Source organism: Echiichthys vipera (genome assembly GCF_963691815.1).
Source record: "Echiichthys vipera genome assembly, chromosome: 16".
Lineage (NCBI taxonomy): Eukaryota > Metazoa > Chordata > Actinopteri > Perciformes > Trachinidae > Echiichthys > Echiichthys vipera.
The window spans coordinates 7,555,791-7,583,172 of record NC_139841.1 but is presented as its reverse complement, the minus strand read 5'-3'; the positions used below and the strand labels follow the sequence as shown (position 1 = coordinate 7,583,172).

Below are 27,382 nucleotides of genomic sequence, written 5' to 3'. Positions count from 1 at the left end.
GAAAAATACTGTACTCCCGAGTAGTATAGGGATATGTTATAAGCACCTATAGGTATATTAGTGATACCATATTGAATACAATCACATACAATATTCTCACTGCTACTTTTCTAAAAATATACTACCAATATAGTTCGTCACCTATATATGCGATTTCTGTGGTCTTCAGTTTTTAAGTCATCATTACAACAGCTCTATAACATGACTGGGCCGCCCTTTGAGGTTTGAATGTGACTCAGTCATCATGTGGCCTCGCCCCCAGGCTTTATAATCAGTCACCTCTAGTCACAGGCAGCCACACACACAACAGCTGAACACAGAGAGCAGAGCACAGAGCTGCAGCTACACAAGTCTTTTCGGAGATATACAGTGAAAAGAATCACAATGATGAGGGTCAGCCTGCAAACTCTAATAACATGTGAGTAAACTCTGACATCAATGCATGCTATTTGATGTGGCGACTAGAGTTAAAATCTCATTTCTCTTTGTCTTTTTATGGATAAGATTTGTCTTGAGCAAGTCAGTATATGGAGAAGATCACATCTCAAGTATCAAGTTGATTCACTAAATTGAAGAAAACTTTAGCTGAGGAAGGTGAAGGGAATGCAGACATACGTACCACGTTAAAAAGTTGACAAGCCACCTCAACTCAACCCCGCAAATTGAATTGTGATTAATATTCAGACAAAAATGTCCCTCGTACTAGCTCTAAACCCTTGGAATTATTGAGGACAACAAACTCAAGTAACAGCATCTGTTAAAACGAACATTTCTCACTGGTTTAAAGATGTGTCACAAGATCATTTTCAATACAAAACGTTTCACAAGCCGGCTTTTCCTGATGAACAGTGGGAAGTGGGATAGTACATTGGACATTCATAAATTTGTGATTATTAAACAAATTTGTGTATACACTTAAGCTCAGAGACAGGAAATCATTTTTTTACTTTGACTTTGACTCCATGCTGTTTTGAAACCTGTGGGTAGGTCTTACATCACAAGATAATGTGCTGTCAGTTAAGTTATTTCCGACTTTCTGTCACAGGATGATGCTGAAAAACAAATTCATTTTTATTTCCAGTAATTCCAGTGTGATGTGACTTTCTCTCTGATCTTCCTAAAAAACAACTAAATTTAAACAGAGAACTAAGAATACAGAAAAACCTTGAATGAGTCATACCTGATCTCTGCCCTGACTTCCTGTTCATTGACACATTTTAAGTCCCGGCAGCTGAAATACACTGACAGAATGCGTTGTTAAAGGAACAGGCTAACAATCTTCTATATATATTTTTTTTTTATAAGACTAAAAGCAACAATGTGTTCATATCCCAATACTTTCTGACAGTACTCATACAGGAAGAATGACATTTGCTTTTTGGCTTTCATGGGATAGGAAAAAGACAAAAGTATTAAATATAGATCAGGGATCCCAAGCTGTGTACATGATTATACTGTTTGTAGAACATTACATAGTCAAAAGTATGTGTGCATCGGAACATAACACCTACAGTGTATGTGATAGCCAAAAATCTGATTCCAAAACCACAGGCATTAATATTAATAACAGACTCTTAAATAACAGGTTGGGGTTCCCCTTGTTTTTTCCGAATATCAATCATTGGCATGAAACTATTTAACCTGACACTGTTGCTAGCATAGCCTTGTTTGTTTTTGCCTTGAAGCTAGCTAACTTTGCATATGCCTACCTGTTTTGCTGTTTTGCTAAGTCATTTGTCTGCGCTGCCGTCCTTGTGTTATGACTGTGATTTCAAGGCATATGATTCTAGGGTTGCTGTTACTAATGTCACTGATGAATTATATGTGTTGAAATACATTTCTGCAGCAATTGACTTTAAAAAAAAAACAACAACATCTTTTTCCTTGAATTGCAGGTCTACTATTGGGTGGGGCAGTAACAAAGAAACCAAATACCGTCAAACCAACATCATCTTCATCACACATTCCAACAACAGAACTCCCTCAAACATCTTCAATGAACTCTGGGACTATGTTGACCAACGGCACCTTCCAGCCTACAACTCTGAATTCATCAGCTACCCACACTGCCGTGTCAACTACTGATGTCACCAATAAAAATTTCACCAGTACAACTCTGTCCACCAACCATACAGCTTCCACCCCAATGACAGCCAGCACTGAGGAAAACAGCACTCCAGCCTGGACAACTTTAGAAACTGAAACCGTGTCCACGTCTCATTCATCTTCTTCCTCATCTCCATCCATCACAACTGACATCAACAACCAAACCAGCAGCACCGCCACCAGCGGCACCGCCAGTTCCACTGCCAGTACCACTGCCAGTACCACTGCTAGTACCACTGCCAGTACCACTGCCAGTATCACTGTCAGTACCACCGCCAATAACACCGCCAGTATCACCGCCAGTACCACAGCCAGTACTACAGCCAGTACTACAGTCACTACTACAGTCAGTACCACAGTCAGTACCACCCAAACCACCATAGTGGTACAGGAAAAACATGAGTCCAAGGCTCTGAGCTCAGGTACAGTATGCAGCGATAAAATGTTTGTTTAACATTTGCTCAAGTAAGTGTACCATGTGAAAAAATGAAAACAAAAAAACAGCTTTGCAAAATATTCAAAATGCTGACAGTGAGTGTTGCCCAAAAGACGTGTGTTGAATGAAGGAAAGGGAAGGTTCAGGATTTTTTTTTAATGGCCACATGGAGGCCCTATACCTGCACCAAAGGAAGCTTTCTTAACTATGAGTCAATTTACATCTATCAATAAAAGTTGCATTACTCATCTAAACCAGACAAGTTTATGTGGTTACATCGTGAACTTCAGTTGTTTTGTGTTCTTTTAGACCCATAGATGTATGCATCAGTATTCAGCTAAGGAATTTTCCCAGTCCCGAACTAATTTTTCTGATTATTCCGACTGTCTGCCCTGTAGTTTGGATTCACTCCAAAATGCTCCACCGTTCAACCAAGTTTCATGAAAGTCTGGCCAGTAGATTTTCCATAATATGCAGACACAGAGCCAAAGACATGACTATGGGGTTGCTTTTGTTTCTTTACTATACAATCAAAACTTCCCACGCTGCAATCAAAAAAATAATTTGAGAGAAAAACTACTAACACTTCATTCAAAAAAGTTTTATTGCAAACACAATACATTTGTGATTAAAATAGATGTATTCATGTAAATCAAAAATTTTTTGATTGTAAAGCAAAAAGGTTTGTTTACGATAGAGCTGAATCTTGTGGGCGGGACCTATGCTTAAAGATAAAAGACACACATCTATCGGCCAGTCTTGATATAAGTGACAACTTGGCAACATTTGCTGTTAGTAAAAGAGAGAGAGAGTCGGACATAAACTTAAAGTCAATCAGCAACATTTGTTTGATCATATTCACTAAAGCCGACACTATGCTCCGATAAAACAACATAAATAATGCGGTTTTAGAAAAAAAAAACGCACCTCTATGTGCATGTAGAGCCTGTTGTTTGTTTTGCAAAAATCAACAGCACCTGGATCATCCTGTCCACTCAGCGCAGGGCAGTGTGAGAGCTGACTCTCAATCATCGTTCATGCACCCGCCACAGATCCCCCCTCCCCGCTTGTGCATGTTACAATTTCACAGGCACTCGCCTCAAGCTAGGCATACGCTAAATGACGTTAGCAGTTGCTATGTATGAGTAAGTTAGCCAGCCTACCTCCATGTAGCATATACTCAATGTCGTTTATTGATGAGAGAAGACAAGGGCACGTTCACAGGAATCTGGTGCACGTGCACTGACGAGCACTCGATTGGAGATTGGAGAGGAGCTCGGTGGTAGTGGGGAGAGGGGTGTGAGAGTTGTAAACATTCAAAATTTGAGTCAACTCAATCTGCCAGACTTGCCGACTGAAGCTTTAGAAAAACTGTCATTTAGATCAAGACACATAAGGGACATTTTTCAGAAAAGCCATTGACCTGTTCTGGCTAGAGCAGGAAAAAAGAAACTGTCTGATGTATAGAGGAGCAAGGCTGTTTAGAGCTTTATAAACAACTTAAATAAACTTACAAAAAAATACATACACAGCCACACTTAAAGGAAACTAACAAAGCAGAGGTTATCCCACCTGTTTGATTAAACAGGTCAAATGCTACATGCAGAGCCCATGCATCAGATTGTCTGTTCCTCCTTCTCTCTGACCTCCTTAAGCAAGCTGTGTTAATCTGTGGTTAATATGTGAACACAACGCTTCCTTCACACTTCCTTGTTTACTTTGCAGTTAAGTCTTTTCTAGTTGAATGATTGAAAATGAACTGCTGCCAGTTCTTTCCCTGCTCATTCTATCTTTCACAAAGGTGGTAAACCACTGACCTGTTTGTTAAGGCCACCCAGTCACTGTCACCATGTTGTTCTTTGAAACAGAACAAGCTACTCATTACAGACCTGTTAGTAAATGTTAGAAGTTGTACAGGTAACCCTTTCATGGACAATTCATGAGCTCAATGGCTCTGCAAATGGGAAATGATTTAACTTTTTTTCTCTTGTTATTCTAGTTGTATGTTCAGTTATCTTCTTTGGACGTATGGTCTATTTCATCACATTTACTTCATCTTTGCAAAGACATGTTAAGCCAGTAATACAGATCTTTACATTCTATCTCCCTCTTACTGTAAATATTTGCCCTGTTCTTTACTAAAGCCCCAACAACTCCATTTGTTCCAAAACTGAGTTTGAACTCTGTCCCTCATGTGCATGAATGTGAATTTCCTTCCCGTCATCAGTAATCATGTATCTGATAATATATCTGACTCACAACTTTTATGGCATCTTGCAGGGTGGTGTTTTATTTTACCTCAACTAGGTTACCTATTAAAGTGTCAAGTAGTAGGAGTCATCAAGTGGAAAATAGATCCAGAAACTTAAATCAGAAAATAAATGTGAAATGAATTATCTGTAGTTATACACCTTTGCAGAACTAAAAGTCCACAACTAAAAGTTCCTGTTTGCTTTCCTATCACATCTGAAGAACCATCAGGATTATGCAATTTCGACTGATAAAGGTTTCAATGTCGACGCTTTTTGGTCCATCTGTCAGTACCCAGCCCTGGAGCAGAGACTTTTAGGGGACCAGGAACTATATTTAGACCCTGGTTCCTCCAACTAAAATGAGGGTTAAGTTTCTGAGTTCTTACAAAGTTAATTTGATCCCCTGACCTTTTACTGCCACCATGAAGTTAAGTCAATTAAATCAGAATCATAAGAATCAGATTGCCTTATTGTCACTACAACAAGTACAGCGAAATTGAAACAAATGTCTCAACTATTGGGTAGGTTTCCATGACATTTGGTATAATCCATGTTTCCCTCCGTATTAATTCGTTTTTTGAACCTAACCTTTTCTTGCAATCATTGGGTCGAGTCTTAATTTGTCCATTTCTTTGGTATATGACCAAATACCTGCAAAGCTAACGATTTTCCCATCAGCCTCAACTTAGTGTCTGATTGAACTCTGCCAGGTAATTTCATCTTTGCAGTGCATATGTGAAAGGGGCTTTAATTCTGTTTACACTTAGAAGGGATGTCATATCTCTTGTCACATTTTGAGATACTTCCTAACTCATCAAAATTAGCCCAAATACACCAAGGTTGGCTTGGTTTTCCGATGTTAGAAAACACACATGTAAGCAACTTTTATCATTTTTATTATCATTATTAATGTCAATTCTATTTTATTACGTTATTTGACAGTGACAGTATTGGAAATGAAGGGAACAAAAGATGGGGGATGAGCTGCAACAAAGGTCCCAGATCAGAACCATTGACGTTGTGGTTCATGGTCGACACCTCTACCCTTAGACATCAAGGTTTTCCCCTTTAACTGATTTAATTATACTAATCTGAACTGGTCAGCGCATCTTCTTTTATTTTGTTGTGGCCTGTAAAAGCATAAAAACTGGGCGAACAGTGGTCAGTAACAATTCCGTGTGATTCCATTTCGTCACTTTTCTTCCAACACGGTTGCATTTAAATCTGTTTCCCCCATCTCTTTGTCGCTCTGTGTGTACCTGGCCTGTACCACTATACTTCTTCTTCCTTCTTTTACATAATGGTATGATCCTAGTCTGCCTTCACATTTGATTAGCCGCATGGTGTGCCCAACAAAATACAGTCCCGCCCCTGCCTGCATGGATTCTCAGCAGAGCTGAGCAGGAGCGGCTGAAGATTCGGCACTCCCTGACGGAATTGAAACTTTGACCTTAGAGTGAGGCGTTGAGAACAGCCTGCAGAAATTTAAACAAGGTGTTGTTAATTGAATGAATTCTGATTCCAGATAAGAGCGTGTCAGAAAAACCTTTCACACAAAAATAGAGCTTCAGCAACGTACTCGGTCAAGTTTCCCACAAGGAGATTACTAATTTATACTTGAGCTCAAAGATCAGCGTAGTCTGCTGGAAAAGGAATTATCTTAAGCCCATGGTACATTGTGAGGCAAAGTGGCCATCATGTCTTACCTGATACAGAGTTAGAGATTTTACCATGAGATTGAGGTCAGTCATATGAAGTATGAGTTGAGGCCAGCAATGTACTGTATAGGTCTGGCCGATCAGGGAACTGTGAAGCGTGCTCTGCTTTGGCTAGTGCAATGACTATGGATGTCAATAGCTATTGGTCAGTCCATGGGTACCCACAAGTACCTAAAGTACTTTTATCCTCCTTTATAAACATGCCCACTTCTATAAAATAATCCCATGCACTTTTAGAAAAAAAACATGCAGTTTTTTCTCTTTGTGTACAAATGGGGTATTTTGGCCTATTCTAAAATGGTGTATCCGAATAATTCTGCATACTGGGTTCCCTAAACAGTCTTGGAATTGTCTCCAGCTAAGACTAGTGTGGATTTATTGGTCCCAATTGTATTCACATGTGATGATGTTAGCCCCCATAGTATCCATGTGATTATAGTGAGATCATTTTTTGAAACTTAACCTCACTATTTAAAATAATCCATTGTGACTGTAGGATAATTACAGCCTCACCTGAACAACCACAAACCAGAGACCGAGGGCGTTCAGGGGATGGATGGCTTTCCTTAGTATATTGACAATACATGGGTTTCGTCTACACAACACACGTGCTCACGAGCCAATCGCTGAAAATAGCGGGTCCTACTGAAATCTGTCTGGAAAAGTTTTTGATATCAAATCACAGCGTGGATTTGTATATTGTTAAGAAACATGCTGGCCTTATTTTTAGACCTAGGGACGACAGAGAAGGTGTGCTTCCAGATGAACATAAAACCTTCAACAGAGCTGTGCTAAGTAGCCAAAGTACAGTAAATGCTCATGAGTATTTAGTAAAATTAATATAATTACCTATTCAGTAAGTAATGAGTCATTTATTACAGTTTTTTAAGTAACTTTCACAACAATGGTGATAAGCGAGCTGAAGATATACAAATTAAGTTATGGAGTAATGTGTTAAGGTGGAACGAATGTAAGACGAAACTTTGAGCGGATCAGTTCTCTATTGCAGGGCTAAAAAATATATTTTTTTACTAACATGGCTATTTTCAGACTTATTGCCTCATTTATATCTTTTTCTGTCTCTCATTTCAGGAAGTATTGCAGTCATTCTTATTGCATTCATCATAATCGTCGTCCTAGTGTTAGTTGGGCTGTACTACTACAAGATTCGGTGAGTCCAGAGCTCAAAGAAATCTCTAAAATACATTAACATTCAAATGACATACTCAGTAAACTCTATTTAACATGTTGTGAAAAGGTTTCATAGGGACTACTCTTACTGTAGTACTTTGTAGATAAATGAAAACCGTTGAGACCAGTGAGATTATTTAAGGTTTCAGATCAGCTCTAAAATGTTTGTATAACCAAATGTGCAGTTAAATAGGTATCTCTATATCCCATTATCATTATAACACTTTTGTCATCTAGTTTGTTAGTGAACATATTAGAGTGATTCCCGGTCATTTCCCCCCCATTTTCCTTTACCCAACTTCGTCCCTTACTCTATTTTACCTATATCCTTTTCATTCTAGACGTACATCCTACGGCCCTCTCCTGGACAACAATGACCGCACTGCTTTGGGAAACTTCAGCAACCCCATGTATGACCCTTGAATCTGCACTTTTGACCTCTGATTCCAGAAGTGATCCCCTCAACCCAAGGCCCTCGGTCTGCAGGAGACGTTCTAATCAGAGCGTGTGTTATGAGTTCAGGATGGTCATATTTTAAAACTGTGACATGGCTTGATTGCAAAGTGCAAAACAAATGTGACGTTTCTATTGATCCTTGTTGAAGTAACCTCATTTTTGTATTGCTAAGTACAGTGAACATGGACATGTACATTGTTTTCTTATTACAAACTGAATGGTGCAGATGAGAGAGAGACTGACTTTTAAAAGGACAATCCCTTGTATTCGCTTATATTCGTCCTGCCTAAGTGTCCTTGAGCAACATACAGTAAGAACCCCCTCCTGTTCCATGTCCTGGTGGGCAGCTGACCTATGACCTCTCTGCGGAGCCAAAAAAAAGCAATCCTATTTATGGAGTTCTTAGAAAAACTCATTTACAATAAAATTGTAGTCCCTAAGATTTTTCTAGTTAATTGCCTGTTACTATATATCAAAGAGTGTGTTAAAACAATAGTGATTGATCATATGCCCCTCTAAGGAAAGCACCTGTATTTAATGCTTTTGGCGAGATATAGGATCTGAGTGTCTGTGGCAATTTTCCTGCGGTAAAATCAAATGCGCCTTATGCCTTGTGCCGCTTTATATGTCGTTCCCCTTCTCTCCTCTGACCTTCTATCAGTGTGGAGCATGTGTACACATCACGCCACATTGCGCATACGCAAGCTGCCAATCTACTGACACCATACAGTCGACACTTTGGTCTCGAAAGGAACTGCCAAAGCAGCGGCTGGAAAAATTGTATCTCAATTCTTACGGATTACAACTTTAAATGTGGGTTTATAACAATGTCGGGCAGGGAATTGTGTCTCTCTCATACCTGCTCTGATTCAACTACTATTTATGACTGAGCTTTTTTTTATTATTATTAATGAATGTTATAGTGTGACTTTTTTCATGTTTCAGTGTGATTATGCTTTGCTTAGCAGCTTAGTCAGGCAGCATTTCTGATTGTATCTGAATGTTTACTCCCTCAGTATTTCATGTAGTATTGTTTGTTTGCATTCAGGTGAAGGATAATGTGACATTTTATTGTGATATGATTGTATTAAGTTGTTTGTGGAATAAAAATAATAAAAAAATACAATATGTGTCCCTGTGATAATGAGTGGCATATGATAAATACAAGCACACGCAAGGACTTGTACAGTATGCTTTTATTAGCCATGCTAGCAACTTGGTTCAAGGGATTGCATTGTCAATCTGTTGGACCACCACTTTGGTCCAGACTGATAGATCTCAACAAATGGGTGTATTACCAGTAAGTCCTAATCGCAATTCATGAATGCAATTGACTTTGATCCTCTGACTTTTATCCTAGCTTCTTCCATGACATGATGTTTTAACTGTTGCATGGATTGCTATATAATTTGCTTCAGACATTGATGTTCGCCATTTGTCAAGTAGTTTGGATTGGGGTCATCCCTGTTTGGAGGGTCCTCATTGTAAGAGAATGGTCAGGGCTACATCTATGATTCAAATTGCAAAAAAAAACAAATAACCAAAGGTTCAACCACTTTGGAGAAGGAATGGTCATTTCTCCTCTGAAGACAATAAACATAAATCATAAAATATAATGAAAATCCTGTTTGATACATTATATTACAATACATTTGTTTATTGTTACTAAATTAGCCTATTTATATGAAAAACAGAAAATGTTCAGACCTTTTGGCTCATTATTCAGAATAACTACTGTATCAAAGCTAAAGTTAGTAACTATGTAAAAAAAAAAAAAATTCCGAGCGAATCCCTGTGACACCCGTGAGCCGCCGGGTTCCTTTATCCCCCGTCCCTCACCAAGAGGAACCCATGCAGCTAGGCCGTAGCCACCTGACCCCCATGGAACGAGAACGGCGTTTTCAGAACCATTTATGCATTTATTGTGGGGATCCGAACCATCAGATTTCTTACTGTTATTAAACGTTTAATTTGTAACTTTCTTTTGTCCGTGTCTGCATTGAGTCCACCTTTGTGTTATCCCTGTACCGTTCATGATCATGGTTTGTCCAGCCAATCGGCTGGTGGGTGGGGCTTGGTTTTGGCTCAACTTGGTCGCAAACTTTCTCATTTTACAGCCAAACAGTACACTTAAATGTGTTTCTTAAAATACTTTAGGTGAGAAATAAGCAGTACAGTGACAGAGTATTGATTCATATTTGATTAGAAGTTTCATAGTTTAGAGCAGAGCAGGAGTTCAGAGCGGTCATTGACACTACTTCAGAGACTGTTCCACTTTGAGTGATTGTTTTTTTGAGTAAAACTAGTCCATTAGGGGCACACCATTACTTTTTTATAGATTGTCTGTCTTGTTCTGCTGTTAGGCTACAAGAACAGTTTCAACAAATATGAAAAAAATATATTTTCATTGAAATTTACCAACTTCAGTTTCAATACAAAACATGAAACATGAAATAAATAAATTGATAGGACAACACATGGATGCTAATGCTCACAGCAATGCATTTGTCTCTGCTTCTCAATGGGCTGCAGGGCATTTATTAGTGGGAGCTATAATAGCGGTCCTGTCACCAAGACCTCCTATTGTAATGACTTCCATTCCTTTTCTTTCCCAAACACGTTCCCAAGAAATCCTCCTCTCCTGCCCAGGCTTTCTCTTTTCCTACTTCACCCCACACCAGCTTCCTTGTGTTATTTAACTAAACTTCAATCTACGTTCTTCGTTTCCATCAAGATTCTGCGGATCAATTCAGTTGATATATTGTGTATATTTTGGCAACAACATTCATGACTGCATGTTACTAAAATACTGTATTGTAACTGGACAGTCATTCACTCTCTGATCTCATCAATGTGTGGGATGAACCTGAGCGTCACCACTTATGTTCATCTCTTTCCTAGCCTGCGCTACAGTGACCTATTATGCTCTTTTCAGGTTTTCGTGTTTATATGGTTTGTATACTTCCCATGGCTGCTGCACCTGTCTTCACCCTTGGTCTCAAAAAAGCTGAGTCTGCTCTGATTGGTCAGTGTTTCCTGGTCTTCCCAAAGCGCCAGGAAGTGCACCGGGTTTTAAAGCCAATTTTTGTTGTGGCAAAACAGTGTGTTTGCTACCTATGCCTTTGGGCCCAAAACACCTTTTTCTCATTGACTTACATGGAGAAAAAGACATCTGTAAGTCAGTGGATATACTGAATACTTTTTGGAGCGTCACTACCTCAGCGCAATGACTCATTTTACAAACATAATTCGATCCATACGGTCTGATAACATTTGGAAAGCCTAGAAGAGCCACACAATTTAACCATTTTATCATCATTCGAGTTAGCGCTAAACCAAAAGCCTGGCCTAGCCAGCCGGGGAATTTTTGATGCGACAGTTGGACTTTTTTGGCTTTGTGTCTCATTGAGAAACTTTAATAGGCATGAACGGTGCATCGCTTCCAACGTTGTATCCAGTTACCTTTATACCTCCATGGGTTTTTCACATCTGTGCTCCCAGTGTCTATGTACTTTCTGTTGCAGCTGGGGACTGACATAACTTATTTCTAACGTTAATCATCAATAAAGACTAAAAAAACTAAAAACTACCAGACATATTCCAGCAGGAATGTGATATTGGGGAGAAATTGAAAACATCAGCAACAGAGATTACAGGTTTCCCTGATGCTGGCGTGTAGCTACATGTAGCAATGTTTGTAACCATAATTATTATCATTTTCATATTCTGTCACCTTAGCTGTGCTTGTTTCTACTATTCTGTTGTATTAACTGCCTTAACATATACGTTATATTCACATTACTATAAATATTATAGTTACTGTTAGGCTTTGCTTGCATCTCTGGAAGTGTGTCTGTCTGTCTCTCTCTGTCCATCTGTGTGTCTTTTCTCTCTTTCTCTCTCCTTTTCTTCCTCCCCAACCGGTCAAGACAGATGGCCGTCCTCCACAGAGCTGGGTCTGTCTGACGTTCCTGCCTGTTATAGGGAAGGTTTTCGTTGCCACTGTACTCTACAGAGGAATTGTTGGGTCTATGTAAATCATAAATAAGTCATTGAGTGTGGGCTTTACCTACTCTGTAAAGTGTCCTGAGATAACTTTTGTTATGATTCGACACTATAAATAAAATTGAATTGAATTGAATTGTAATGACTAAAATATATAGAAATCCAGCACAAGTTGATGTTAGCTAGAACCCAGAGTACGAAAACCTGAGGTTTTTGCTCATTACTTAAACATGCAGTCTGCAACATTTGTTCGGTCATATTCACTGAAGGCTACACTCTGCTCTGATAGAACAACATAAATCATCCGGTTTCAGAAAAAATACTGCCTCTACGTCCAACTAGAGCCAGTTGTTTGTCTTGCAAAAATCCACAGGGCCCACTGTCCACTCAGCGCAGAGCTGACTCTCAGGCACAATTTGTGCACACGCCACAGATCCCCCCTCCCCGCTCGCGCATGTTAAAATATCACAGGAACACACCTCATGATAGGTATGCGTTAAATGACGTTAGCAGTTGCTATCTATGAGTAAGTTAGGCAGCCTACCTCTGTGTAGAGTCCATGCATTTATCTTCAGCAGGCTCGACTACTGTAACAGTGTCTTTACAGGTCTCCCTAAAAAGTCCATCAGACAGCTGCAGTTAATCCAAATCCTGCTGTAGGTTGTAATCCTCACTAAGAACAAAAAAAGCGGTCATATCACTCGAGTCCTCAGATCTTTACACTGGCTTCCTGTCTGTCAAATTACTAATTGCAAAATACTTTTATTGGTTTACAAAGCACTGAATGGTTTAGGACCAAATTTCATTCATTCATCTCCTGCTCAGCTACAAACCATCCAGACCTCTCAGATCATCTGGGACAGGTCTGCTCTGTGTCCCCAGATTAAAAACTTTTATGTTTTAAAAATGACCTTTGAGGTGTTTTAAATTAATATGTTTTATGTGTTATTTCTCCCAATGGTTTTAAAGTTTTATGTGAAGCACTTTGAATTGCCTTTTTGTTGAATTGTGCTATACAAATAAACTTGCCTTGTCTTACCCCTTGCTGTTTATTGATGAGAGATGTCACAGGCACATTAACAGGAATCTGGTGAACACACACTGAAGAGCACTCTATGGGAGAGCGGAGGAGCTCCGTCGTAGTGGGGGAGGGGCGTGAGAGTTTTAAATTTGAGGTTTACTTCCTGTTGTATTTTCACAAGATTCAAAATATATTTCCAAAATGTACCTGTTGGAGGGCATTGCAGTATAAATGTACCAAGTTACTTTCCCCCACTGCTACATTGCCTCTCTATTTGTCGTCATTACTGGGCAGTAGCAGTAATAATAGAGGGAGCAGATTTCTGTGACGCACTGTTATTACCAGGCCTTAAATACTCTAAGCAGTGTGTGTGTGTGTGTGTGTGTGTGTGTGTGTGTGTGTGTGTGTGTGTGTGTGTGAGTGAGAGCGAGGGAGAGAGAAAGAAAGAGAGAGAGAGAGAGAGAGAGAGAGAGAGAGAGAGAGAGAGAGAGAGAGAGAGAGAGAGAGAGAGAGAGAGAGAGAGAAAGAGAGATTGTTTATAATTACACTGTAGTTAGGGCGGGACCATTTTTTACATTACGAACATCTGGACAGCAGAACTCCAAAATGATACACCACACAATGACTTACACTACAAAGTTCTTTAAATGAGCCACAGTATGTCTCCCTTACTGTAATTGACGGATATGACAGCCAGATATACACAGTGCATTTATGTGTCGGCGAACTGGGATTATATAAAGAGTGGAATTCAGTCCCACTGTACATTCTCTTTCCGTTGCATTTTTTTCCTGATTGAACAGGAGAAATAGCAGGACGAAAGATAACAAGAAAAGTAAGGGCGCACTCATACTGTCCACCCTTACCGTGCCCCAGGACGTGTCACGGCTAAAGTCTAGTTCGTTTGAGCAGTGTGAGTGCAACCTTACCGTGCCTAGTTGGGGAACGCTTGCCGTCCAAGGCCCGCTTTGGAGAGGTGGGCTTTTGTAAAGCACGTTTGCACATGTATGAGCACGAGCGTGCGCACGTGTACGAGCACGAGCAGATTTGGACAAGACGCACAAAAACTTTGAGGTCTGAGGTCTGGAAAGATTTGAAAAACAAAGCGACGCATCACATTGACGTCATCAATGCATAATAAGATGCATTATGCATTATAAGACAATTATATCTTGAGTAATACACATAAACTATGTATTTTAGAAATATAACCTATAAAGGTAAAAAGTTATATAAAAGTGTACTAGCTGCAATTGGAAAGCTGAACCATACAGGGAGCAGTTGGAAAGGGCAATACATCTTAACTCTGGTCTGTTAGCCTCACTTCAAAACCACAAAAACACACACACACACACACACACACACACACACACACACACACACACATACACACACAGTATATGTGCCCACACACCTGGACTACTAACTGAACGGAAACCATTTCTGTTTCTTTGACTTGGAAAAAACAGTTGCAGGTTTCACTTTTGGCCTCACTGAGACTAAAGCTTCACTGCTTCTGGTTTCTTCTCACCTCTACTGAACATGTTTTAACTTTAGGATGACAAGTCGAGAACACTTGGGTATATAAAACATTTCATGACCCATTTGATAAACTCCAAGCTGTGGTGTGGTAAAGCTTCGGTGGCTGTTATATCATACGGAATGTCTTTTTATGTTTTTTGTTTTTAAAAATATGATAACATTTTGATATATTAAATGTCTTTAAGCAAGCAAACCACTGTAGCCTCACTCCTATCCAATTATCAAAAATACAACCATATATCAGTGGTGATGCGGTGCGAGTAAAAAGGCAGAACTGCAAAATACAGTTTGGGGATTTCTTTTTAATGAACTGGTTTTAATTAATTAATTTAATTAACCTTTATTTAACCAGGTTTGTCCCATTGAGATCCAAGATCTCTTTTGCAAGGGAGATCTGGCCAAGAATGACAGCACATGAAGTTTCAACACAAGGACACATTAATCAAAGACAAAAAAAAGAAAAGAAGAAACAAACAATTAGAATACAATAACAATTGAATTTTCCAAAAAAAAAAATAGTTAAAAGAATTTACAAGATTAATTCAAACATTTGCACTCAATTAAAACATTTGCACTCCCGCAGCCTGGATGTAATGGAGTTGATCTTGGACTTGAATACATTCAGAGATACCAGACTTTGGAGTTTAAGCTCTGACTGCAAAATGTTCTATGCACTTGGAGCAGAAATCTAAATGCTTTCTTCCCCACTTCTGTTCTCACCTGAGGAACAGCAAAATGATAAAACTCCTGATAAAGGCCCTGTTAGTTAAGACTAGTAGTGAAGATAAATAAGATGGAATCATCTCAAGTATAGCCTTGTAAATCAGCACATACCAATGACCGAGCCTGCGCACATATAACGATGGCCAATTGACTTTACTGTATTAGACACAATGATGAGTTAGAGCTCCACAGTTTGTAATGAACCTAAGAGCACCACTTTGATGTGATACATTCACTGCATTTTTTTAAATCAACCTATGTAAAACACATACACTAACACACGCAAGTGCTTGGTGCACCATGAAAATCAAGAAGTGCATCCAGCCAAAAACCTAGTGACCACTGTTCCTCTTTAGTAAAACACTTCTGTAATTGCAATTTTGCAGTTGTTTATGGCTTATGTAGCAGAAGTTCTAACAGCAACTCATGATGCTGTTAAACTCACCAAAAAACTGACCAAAGCTATCACACAAACTGAAAACCCTTATCCAACACAGTTTACTTGTAGCTTCCCTCCTCTGAAACTGTGTTATACAGTCTTGACAGTCAAAAAAAAGTAAGTTGATAATCTTAAATTATCAATATGATAGGAATGACAGTTTAGCTGACTATCACAGACCATGTTTAAAGTGGCCTTAAATAAATAGTACCGTGCAGCACAATCAGTTTCAATGTTTAACTTTTTTGACCAAGAGTAAAGGAGTGTGTTGACACAGCTACCCTGACGCTTTCTATTGTTATGTTGATTGTATTGCATACACTTTCTGTTTTGTTGATGTGTTGCTTCATCTTGTGGTGTGTATTGTGTTGTTATCCATGGTGATATTCAAAGGGGCTGTACTCAATATTCAGATCAATATATAGCAGCAAACAAATATTTGCCATGTAAATATACAGTGGAGTAATGGCGCTCTGAACAGATAAAGTATGTGTTGTAATCTGAACTTCTGTGTTTGTATGTTCGTTGTGATAGCCGATTTGGTCACGCGTGCATGTGAGCGCATGTGAGTGCATGTGAGTGCCTTGTGCGTCTGTATTGGAAAACGACGGTATTTGATGAGCTGGGAAACGTTTGGTGACACAGTTATTCCTGTGCATGTGATCATATGGTCCAGTATTAAGTTAAAGGTATCCTGTGTAGTACTTTGTTCTGGATGAGTTCAAAATTACTATTCCTTCATGTCACAAAAGTGTTATATTTGGAATCACCATTTGACGCACATTCAGTTCTTCCCATTTTAATGTTGACAATGTGATGTGTTTTTGTTAATATGCTGTAGTTGCTGTAGGTTGTACAGGATTACCACCAGCAGATGTCACTAAAAACCAGGATTACAAGATGCAACGCAGAGGCAAGGGCTGAGAGGAATGGAGAGTCCTGAGAATGTGTGTATGTGTGTGTGTGTCAGCTCTTGTTAACCTATCTTTATAAAGATAATTTGTGGTATTTTTAGATCTGATAAACAGTAAATCTCTCAAATTCAGTGCCCCATACTACTATTTTCCACAAAATCTGTAAAAAGCCATCATTGGAAAGCATTTGGAAAAGGGCAGGCACTTGGGCTGTGGAAAATCCAGCTTTTATCTTAGTTTAAGACTTCTCCCAATTCCAAGGCTTGAAGTTCAGTTTAGTTTATTTGAAACCAGGGACAGTGCACATTATAACATTACTGTAAATGTGCCAGAATTAGCCAAGAGGCTATTTTTCATCTGTACTCCCTAGACAGATGTTAAAGTCACCCTAAAAACAAAACAGAATATAGAATATAGAAAAGGCAAAGTTAGTCTTAGCTTTGTGAATAGGTTTACACTCTAAGCAAGGAACTTTTTGGTGCTGTTGACTCCTCCTGGTGGAAAGACCATAGGCTGTATAATAAAGAGGGATGTAACTGACGTTTAAACAGTGACATCAATGCGGAAGTGCCTTAAACCTGAATTCAATCTAAATTTCAACAGGGGGTGACTCCACTGGTCTATAAGAAAGTGGTCCTATTTCTCAATTGATTTATTACTGCAGTAAACATTTTCCTAGTGCGTTTCTGGTCTTAACTGTTAGTTTCAAGTCTTCTTCAATACAGCATGATGTTCATTGTAAATGATGGTCTCCTTTAGAGTACAATAAACAATAAAGCAGGTTATGCTTTGGGGCGTGGCTACCTTCTGATTGGCAGGTCACCATGCTAGTGACATGATTGTGATACATAACAATGGCACTGCGAACAAGAAAATAGCAGGGAACTAGTTTTTGTTTGTTATCTGTGTTTAAGTCTCAGGACCATCTCACAATGTGTTTCACGTCTTTAAACTTTTGTAACATTGTGGTCGCTCTGGATCAGCCTTGCACATTGCTAACTGAGCTAATGTCAGCTAGCTAGCACTAGCGGGAGCTGGTAACTAAAGGGAAACTGGTTATTTTCTATCAGCTCTGTGTCACTGCAGCAAACAGCACCAGTGACTGGAGACTGGCACCATGGCACTGTGGAAACAACAGCGGGGCGCAGCCTGAAGCTGCTTAGTTCTCCTCCCCAGTTCCTCACCAGCTCTGCCCTCTAGTCCAAATACGGTCACAAGATGGTGATGGCCAAAATGCTAATCTCTTGGGTTCAAAACAGCAATCCACAAAGCAATGGGTCACTGTAGCTACATCCATACAGTCTATGGTGAAGACAAAATGTCTTGGAAATATGGTCCAGTTCTGATATAACTGATACTACTGCATCATCTACGCTTACCTCTTTAGGAGCGGCCATTGTTGTTTTGAACAAACAGTTGTCTCTCCATGTCGTAGTCACCCCCATCATATGCCGATTTGTGCATACTGTTGGTTCTGACACTAACACATCACTTGTAGCCAGACAAGGTAGTTTTTTGTGATCCTGCGGTTCTATTATATTGGGATATTGCGATTCTGCTGCCTTGCAAGGTAACCTTCAGTTAGCAATGGTAGCAACTTGGAATTCAGCCAGCGTTACGGTAAACTAGTAGCCTACATGTAATAACAAAAGGGTACATTGCTAAAATGAGCAGCAGTCCTGTAACCTCCTACAGGAAATGTTGTAAGGATATCCTTGAGCAAGACAGTCGGCAAGTTAGTCAACAATCAGCTTCCATAAGATTGTTTACTTGCCTAAACTGACCACATCACTTACATACTTGAATGAGAACTTTCTGTGCATGACCATACCTGACAAAAGACTGTGGTCGGATGACGGAAATAATTGACCAATGAGGATTTTCCCCTGAATTGCTGTGGATGTCAGTGTGGTTGAAACTTTCCAGAGCTGTGTCTGACTATGACTCAGAATAGATTTACTGCGAAAGTAAGGCTTACAAGTGTGTACGTGAGTGAAGATGTGTTTAGGAAGTGGGTTTATGTCTCATGCTGTTGTAGACATGCGCTGTGTGTGCAAATCCAGCTCTGTGTCATGGCAATCAGGGCAGTGTGTGCAAATGAAGGAGGTTGAATTCCCTCTGTGGTGTTCAGAGCATCGTAGGTCGACCGAGATCCACAGGATTATCCCAATCTGTTAAATTTGCCAAAATCCGACGACACGATTTCTGCAGTTCCCTGCTGGGATTTTCACCCTAAAGGGAAGCCTACACTCACTGGCATTACACAGACTTGGTTAAAAACTGAGAAGGTATCCCTTTTAAGAGAACACCAGTTATTAGAGTTCATCCTGAGGAAAACATGAGATTCATCGGATTAATTTCAAAGTAATCCAACAAAGTATCCTATAAATAGTTTCACCCGAAGCCCAAAACGTCAACCTCACGGCGGTTCTAGAGGAAAATAAAGGGATTACCAAAGTCATTAGGCTTCCCTTCTGGGAACCATTAATGTTGGAAAAAAAGGTTCAGCTTTCTTTATTGTGCGAAATCGCAAAAAATACAGATAGGAGAAAGTGAGCATAATTGTTGCAGGTGGTGAATACAGTTGTGGTCATAACGTAGCTGCACATTATAATCACTTCTTTCTCTCTCCTAACATTAGGTATCCAGCTGTCTAGTCATGACATAGCAATTACATAAAATACGATTTCTGGGTCCAAGCCGTTCTACAATGCCATAGTGCTATGTTCCTGTTGTTTGAACAAATCTGTGTATAAAAATTCATGAAGCCATGAATTCATAAAGCAACCATTCTACTAAATGTTACTGAAGTACTACATTGCTTGGCAAAATATGTTTTTTATCAATAAAATATTACAGTTTCTGCCTGCTCTGTGTTTATTTAATGAAAAATGTATGGGTATATGTAGTGGCCATTTTTAAAAAAGCAATAAGCTACATGGGGCCTTGATCCATGTCATGCCTAACAACACCACTACACTATTCTGTAATCACTTTAAGCCTTTTGCTTAATTTAGGATCAGCAGTTGTGACGACCCACAATTCCTCTGGTTGCTGTGGTTCGTCTGTCAGTTTTACATGTGGTTCTGGGTGAGGTCTTGCATTTTTCAGAATTGTTTGTTGTGCTGATCTGTGACCATAAATTTTTCTAATCTGAAACCTTTTCGTGACTCATCTTGTTCATGATTTCTCCTGAGGGGTTTTCACAAGGAGAAGAGAGAGGAAGAGAGGACGGGGAACGTTCAGAGTGATGAAGTAACACAGTGGTGTCACACAAACACAGGTCTGATCAAAGTGTGGCTCTGACTCTACTGTAACATTCCACTGACTGCTCAACCATGGATCATTTCTCCATCACCTCATTCAGACATTTATCTCCCTTTGTCATTTCTCTGTCGCCACCTGTCACCACATCACAATTTAGAGTAGTCCTGACATCATAACCAAACACAAGTCTCTGTATAAGGGCTGTGGGGATTTCTCTGTGGATTGAGTGTTTTGGGAAAAAATGGTACTCATGTTGTTGTGTAAAATACTGCCTGACTGACTCTCAGAACAAATCCATCTGTTCTGTCTTTTACATATATGCAGATGACACACTTATGATCACATCAACATACACTGCAAACTATAATGACCTCTCTGACAGGTTGAGGTGCACAATAATAGTAGCCTAGTAGTATTGGGTTGTACTTTGTTGTTTGTCCGCCTGTGTACTTGCTATAGGAGTCCCAGTTTTAAAGTTATATTATTAATAAGTCTATTGCATAATGGAGAAATATCTGTATAGTTGCCAAAAAAAATGACTCATGAGACAAAATAAGTAACTTTGCCACTGATTCATGCATGAATTCAGTGATGTGTAAGTTGTGGTAAGTTTCCTGTCCTGCCCCTCCTCTAAATTCTTGCCCAATCCCCCCCTACCAGGTCCCCTGCCTAACCAGCCAAGCCCAGCCTCTGTCCAGGCAGCATATATGAGCAGCAGCCAGATCTGTATGGAGGTTTGACGTCTTTCTGTGCTTAAACAGAGAGTTATCACAGTTGCACGGAATCCCATTGATTTTATTCAGGATTTAAGAGAAGTACGAAAGAACTAGAGAGCAGAAAAAGGTACGTTTTTTTTTAATTTAACATTTTTGTTTTAATTTAGCCTATATCTTGTGTTGTTGTTTGTTTCACCAATTATGTGACTCCTATAGAAAAAATTATGTCCTGGCTATTGTTTGAATTCTCCATTGTTAATCAGCCTCTGACAGTGTCTTGTTTCTGGTTGTGTGTAAGTGAATGTTTGTGGCTTCCCTACTTTGCAGACAAGAACCAATCAGAGATGGAGCTTCTGATAACCACCCTCGCCATCTTTCTTCTGTCTACAGCAGCCTCCGCTAAGCCGGTAAGCTAACCACAACACTGTTGAAGAATCTTCCCTCACCTTGCTCATTGCTTTTTCTCTCTCAGTTGCCCTTCACTTGTGTTTTGCTGCAGTCACTCTCACAGCTGGAATGTTTAACCCTGAGCTAGAGTGAAATTGCAGTATATTTTTAGTATAATTATTTACAAATTGTATTTGAGAAATTCTTGTTTAAATGTTATGCTGTGAACATATTGTGGCAATTCCTTATTACTGTTATATTTGCTCTCAACTGTTCTAGTATTATGTTTGTGGATTACATACCTGCTTTATTATTTGTTTTTAAAGATCACACGACTACGCCACACTAACAAAAGTTGATGCTTGTTTTGTCTTGTGAATGATTTTAGTCAACATAAGTATCAGTGCATAATTGTGTAAGTTTAAATTATTCTCCTGCCATAATAGCAACCCCTAAATGAGTTTTCCTCACCAGGCCTGAATTTGAAACTTATGATGTTACAATGGTGCAATATCTGTGGGGGACATACACTATAAACTGTTTGTAATATCATGTCAATTCCAACAACCACACAGGAAGTTGACAATGGTGTTAGCCCCGTAAGTTGCATCTGTGATTCGAGCTCTCCCTATTTTTCTCCATGACTTTTTTTTGCAACTCAGTGTTGTGAAAAGGGACAATGATGTTTTTAAACTTAACTGACACCATTTTTAAAATGATGTATTCCCACAATGCCTGCACATCACTGTTGTGATATCAAGTGACACTGGGCTGGGCTATCAAACAGCACATTATTGGCTCTATCTGAGCGTAACACTTTCATTTCATGTTCCCTCCACAGATTGGCTGGCGTTTGCATCATGATGCTGACATCGCTGACAATGACTTGATGCAGGGATGGCTGGGCGAGAATAACAGGTTGACTTGGTGGTCTACTGAATCTTCTAACTATGAAGACTCGTCTTCAGAGTCAAATCAGTCTCACCAGTCATGGGAATCTAGTGAATCTAGTGAATCTAGTGAATCTAGTGAATCTAGTGAATCTTCAGAAAGTCAATCTTCGGAGGAGTCCTCTGATGAAGTTCTAATCACAGATCAGACCACTACAGTCATCACCACCACTGACATGACAACCATCACTACACTGGACGGGAGTACACCCACCCCTGATCCAGACACAGAGAGCACTGACAAGCCAACTGTGACAAGAACAACACCTTCACCAGCAACACCGACCCCACCTGTTGTTCCCACGTCAACTGGCAGTGTGACTCATTGTGTTACTGTGGAGATTCCAACAGAAGCTCCCATCACAGGAAGCAGAGGTGACAACTAAACACCAGTAGTTTCTGTTAACCAACAAACAACAACTAATCACATGCTAGGTGTGTGTCCAACTAAGAATTTACATTGTCTAATCTGATGGACAAGTCTTGCCTAGCGTCAGCAGATCGTCAATCATGTTTCTTTTTCCTTCTCATCCATATCTTGAATGTGCCACAACTTGTCAATTGTATTTTGCCCCCTCTGTTTATGTTTTATGTAGAAGTATTGCAAAAACAACATTATTGGCCATGATACATGACGTTACTATTGCTTAACAGTTGTTTCAGACCAATGGACAGTGTTGTTAGTTATGTCTAGGAAGTTCATATCTAGGTGCCATTGAAATTTTACATCGAAAGTGTTTTTTTTTATCTGAAATTGAGAACCAGCCTTAAGTGGCCATTCAAAGAACTGCAGGGTTCAGCACTTATGCGTTGACTTTATATTTTAGTACTGGAGGTTGCCGCCTGGAGAAAGGAAGCAATCAGACATTCAGCATATTCCAAATGGAATTAACCTTTGTTTAATAACAACATCTTCCACCACTGCGAACCCTACCACATTCCTATTAAAAGTTGTTGTTTTTTTTACTTATTTGTCTAGTGAGAGTTAAACCTCAGCGGGCTTTACCAATCAAAGAAGCAAAAAAGTCAACATATGAGAACAGATACTCAGTGAAAATCTTCTAGAGACTAACTAGCTAACAGTATCGTCAACAGCCTCAAGATCTTTGCCCTTAATAGCCACTAGATGCTTGATCCAAAAAACTATGTTGCTGTAATTTTTGTGTGATTTTTTTTAACGTTTTAAATGTATTATTGAAATTACATTGATTGTTTTTTATGTTGACTTAAACACCAGATCACATATATTTTTATTTATGGTTACAGTACATAAACAAATCTGAGGCTCAGACATGTTTAACTAAGGATTAACTGATCAGGAAAGAACTGGCAGGATGCTTTGGTGGATTTCTTTCAGTGTGACAACGTAACCAATTTCAGTGTTTCAACTATATATTATTACTTTACTGTTTGAAGTGTTTATTTTTTCGTATTTTATAAGATTTTACTTGTGTAGCACCCGCAGCATGAGCTCGTTACAACAAGTACATATTTATATTGCAGCAGAATTTAAAAAATCCAGAGTATAATATCCCACAGCAATGTGTTTATAGACTGTGGTGGGTGTGCCCTGTTTGTTTTGTTCAGCATGTACAGACAACAGCTAAAAAGACAGACATTGCCACTGTGGATTGGTTTAATTATGGGTTGGGAATTCATATTTTCCCAAATTAAATTAGGCTTAGATGGCTCAAGACAACTAATGCTGTCTGTTTGTTTTAGCGTGTTATATCATGTTGTTGAATGGATCTTATGTGTACGATTGTTTTATACACTGTAACAGTATTCACAATGAAATTTTCATTAAAAATCATTAACTTCCTTAAGTAGATAGGCTTATGGATTTTTTTTTTGCGGGGGGAAGACTCCTAGTTTTTGTAATGTCAAAATGATTGAATGACCACATTTTGTAGTCTTATTTAAGAGAATTTGTGACATTTTAAACATGATTTTAATGAAATATTTATACGTAAATAATATTAAATTTAACAATCTCACACGATGAAGTGACCTGTCATATGGTCCCAACCCAGTGGTTTCAAGACTGGGAAATAAAGAATGTTGTTTACTTTTCACAGAACTAGACTACACTTTTGCATGTGTCTGACACATATATATTTAAGATTTATATGGTAAGTTTACTGCCCTCTACTATTATCTAGCCATGCATGTAACTTTGGATTTATGTATCCAGATGCTTCTCCAATAAAGTGAAGACAAAAGAAACTCCTCCAAGTGTACTGATTCATCTGACATGGTGACATGAAACTGGTTTATCAACTCACAAAACCATTGAGCCTTGACAACAGCTTGACTAATCATTACACGTGTGTTTAAATGGACAGTACTTACTGGAAAATTACAAATAAGTTAGTTAAACTGGTGCTTACGTCATGGGCTCTGCCATCGTCTACTCAGACGCTAATATACAGTCTGTGGTTGCTGCGGCTGTAAAACGGTGGATGAATTGTTTTAAGCGTCACAACCTCCACAAAATGACTAGTGTCAGAATCTGATCTATTCAGTCCAGTAACATTTGGAAAGTGTAGAAGAGATGCACAGTTTGATTATGTTATCCACATTCAAGTTTGTTAGCAAAGGGCTAAATCGGAAGTTGAGGACAATCAAATCCCCCACCCCCATTGAGAATCAGTTACAAGCGCTAATCTATAGATCTCATTGATTTTATTGGACCTATGTCTTACTAAAGAAAAAGTCCCTATAAAAACAGAGAGAAATATCTCAAAGCCAGGGAACAGTCAACCAAAACTCTCTTCCAGGGTGATGATTAAATTTGGGTGAACTGACCCTTTAAGGTCTTCTTCTGTACTTCACAGCAGTGAGCAGTCAAATCAGGTCAGAGATGTAAACTGATGTATTACTCTTGCTTAAAGGAGCAGTGTGTAGGTTTTATCGACATCTAGTGGTGAGTTAGAAATTACAACCAACTAAATATCCCTCCCCTCACCCTTCCCTTTCCAAGGATGTAGTAGCCTTCAGGTACGGTCACGTCACCTTTTTAATTCTCTTTTTTGCTTTTTCTGTGACGAGGGTTCCTTCTCCTGTGGCGTGGCATTGGTATGATCTTACATTATGAACAAAAATGCAGTGCACACTTTCAAATTTGCAGGAACAGTGACAAGCGTGTCGCGCTGAGCTCTTCTCCAGTCTTCAGTCACGCTGGCTCTGAGCGAAAACCTGTTTCGCCTTACCTGTACCACATAGTGCTATATGCCTCTCAGCCGTTCATAGTTTGTTTTGTTTTTTTGACCAGAAGGACATCAAAGCCTCCACAGAGCTTAGCCCTCCTATATAAATACAGATAAGAAATGGTTCACTCAGGAGCATAAGTCACATTGTGGTCAAAGGTAATGAATGAAGAAGTTGATTTGAGGTAATAAATTACTCAAAACTCTACACAGTGTCCTTAAAGGGTTCAAAACAAAGACAGCGTATCATACTTGACCCACATGTTGTAGTTGTTAGGAAGACCTTTCGATTTCTCAAAGTTATTTCTAATTGCTCAAAGGACCGAAACAAGCTCTAATCACTGCATAACTGGTAAAAAAAATATAACTCTTTGTGTGTTCAAAGTAAGCCGGATGGACCATAAGCACTTGCAAATAGCACATCAATGAATTGTCCCCATCTAGTGAGGAAAGTCATGTATTACAACCGTTCGAACTTCAGGGTTTCAAAGTTTCTGACACCTTTGGGTTGAACTGAAACCAAGACTTTGAGTCAGACCTGAACCAGCCAATCAGTGTTAGACCTCACTAATGCTGCTGTGACTGAATAGGAATAAATCCCTGCATTAAAGTTTTAAATCTGGTGGAAAGCTTGAAGGCTGTTATAGTTGCACATGCATACCCAAGTTTTTATACTGACATGTTCAATTACAAGGGTGTAAAGATGAAGACATTTTTCTCTTGTGGCATGCAAACCAAGCAAGAGAAAAATGCAGCACACTAACTCACATGCAAGAAGATTGAACGTCATGAATTCTGCATGAAATGGATTTGCTTCATATACCAAATAAATATTCAAAAGTGTGGCCTATTATTTTTTTTTTTTTTAGCAGACTGATAAGTTAATTGCACTATTTTACCTGGAAACAACACCTCAGTGACATTCAGTCAGTGGTGACAGCTCGGCTTCAGCAACCAGAGTATTTTAAATGATAGATTTTGTACCCCTGAGGGCAGCACTACACAAGAAGAAATGCGTTGAGTCCATTAACATTTTGATTAAGGTTTTTCTCTTTTTCTTTTTTTTCTTTTTTTGGACAGTTGGAACTTTGAACACACTGTTCTGCTGAAAAAGTCACTGTTTCCAAAGACATGATTTACACAGCTCTCTCTGTGACTCATGGATAAATAATAGTAATTAAAATTAGCTTATCCTGTTATTATTAATCTTGACTTCTACATAAAAGCTCATGCATATTTCCAATGCTGGATGAGGGGCCCTCCCTGAAGCAGTGGCACAATGCCAAGGTAAAGAAGGGGGCGGGAGGGATCGAAGCCAACCTTTGCAGGATCCTTCAGTAACCAAAAACATGTTTCAAATGTTTTTTAAAGTCTGACAGGCTACAAAGCTGTTCAAACAAAAACCCATCAGGAGACTGTCCTTCTTAAAAACACACCATGGATTTTAAGTCTTCGATTGAGCTGATTTTCGCTGATGGTTCAGATTAATTTGTTTTGTTTGGTTTATTTGGAATTGAGCACTTTGCATTCACCAGAGCAGAAAAAGTTAAGGCTTTGCTTATAACTTACTTTCTCTTTATTACCAGAATGGATCTGATAATTACCAGAAAACTGTCTGTTAATTATGAGACAAGAATGTTGTAACTAAGAGAAAATGGTTACGGTCTGTGACCATTAAGTCACCACAGCCGGCAGCATTGCCTGCTGCTGATGGAGGAACTGAGGACGTAGCTTCTTTTTCATTACAGATGCAGCAGTGAAGTCTGTTTACCTACACAAACACACCCATGCACGGAAGACATCACTGTTCATTAACGTGTACCTCCTTGATTAGCAGTTCAGAGTATTTACATGTCTCATCTTTCCACCTGAGGGGCTTCACTGCTGCAGACGATATGACGCCTGTAATCAGCCACAACTGCCTCTGTGTTTATGTGTCAGAAGGGAGACGTAACAGATGCAAAGATGAGGTCTAGACACAAACTAGGTGCTTTAATGTGATTTTTCTGTGGAAATGACTCTGTTGTTGCTGGTTGTTCTGAACATTTCT

The 27,382-nt window shown here is 39.2% G+C and overlaps 2 protein-coding genes across 2 annotated transcripts; both read left to right on the top strand.

The window, feature by feature from the left end:
* Positions 1-315: 315 nt before the first annotated feature.
* parm1 (prostate androgen-regulated mucin-like protein 1) lies at positions 316-8,788 on the top strand. Its single transcript, XM_083930237.1, has 4 exons — positions 316-418; positions 1,896-2,528; positions 7,605-7,683; positions 8,045-8,788. Exons 1-4 carry the CDS (start codon positions 385-387, stop codon positions 8,124-8,126), a joined length of 828 nt encoding a protein of 275 aa, XP_083786363.1. The 5' UTR covers positions 316-384; the 3' UTR covers positions 8,127-8,788.
* An 11,993-nt stretch (positions 8,789-20,781) lies between these two features.
* scpp8 (secretory calcium-binding phosphoprotein 8) lies at positions 20,782-24,073 on the top strand. Its single transcript, XM_083930000.1, has 3 exons — positions 20,782-20,913; positions 21,114-21,193; positions 22,015-24,073. The coding sequence occupies exons 2-3, from the start codon at positions 21,131-21,133 to the stop codon at positions 22,507-22,509; spliced, it is 558 nt and encodes a 185-aa protein (XP_083786126.1). The 5' UTR covers positions 20,782-20,913; positions 21,114-21,130; the 3' UTR covers positions 22,510-24,073.
* The last annotated feature ends 3,309 nt before the right edge of the window (positions 24,074-27,382 follow it).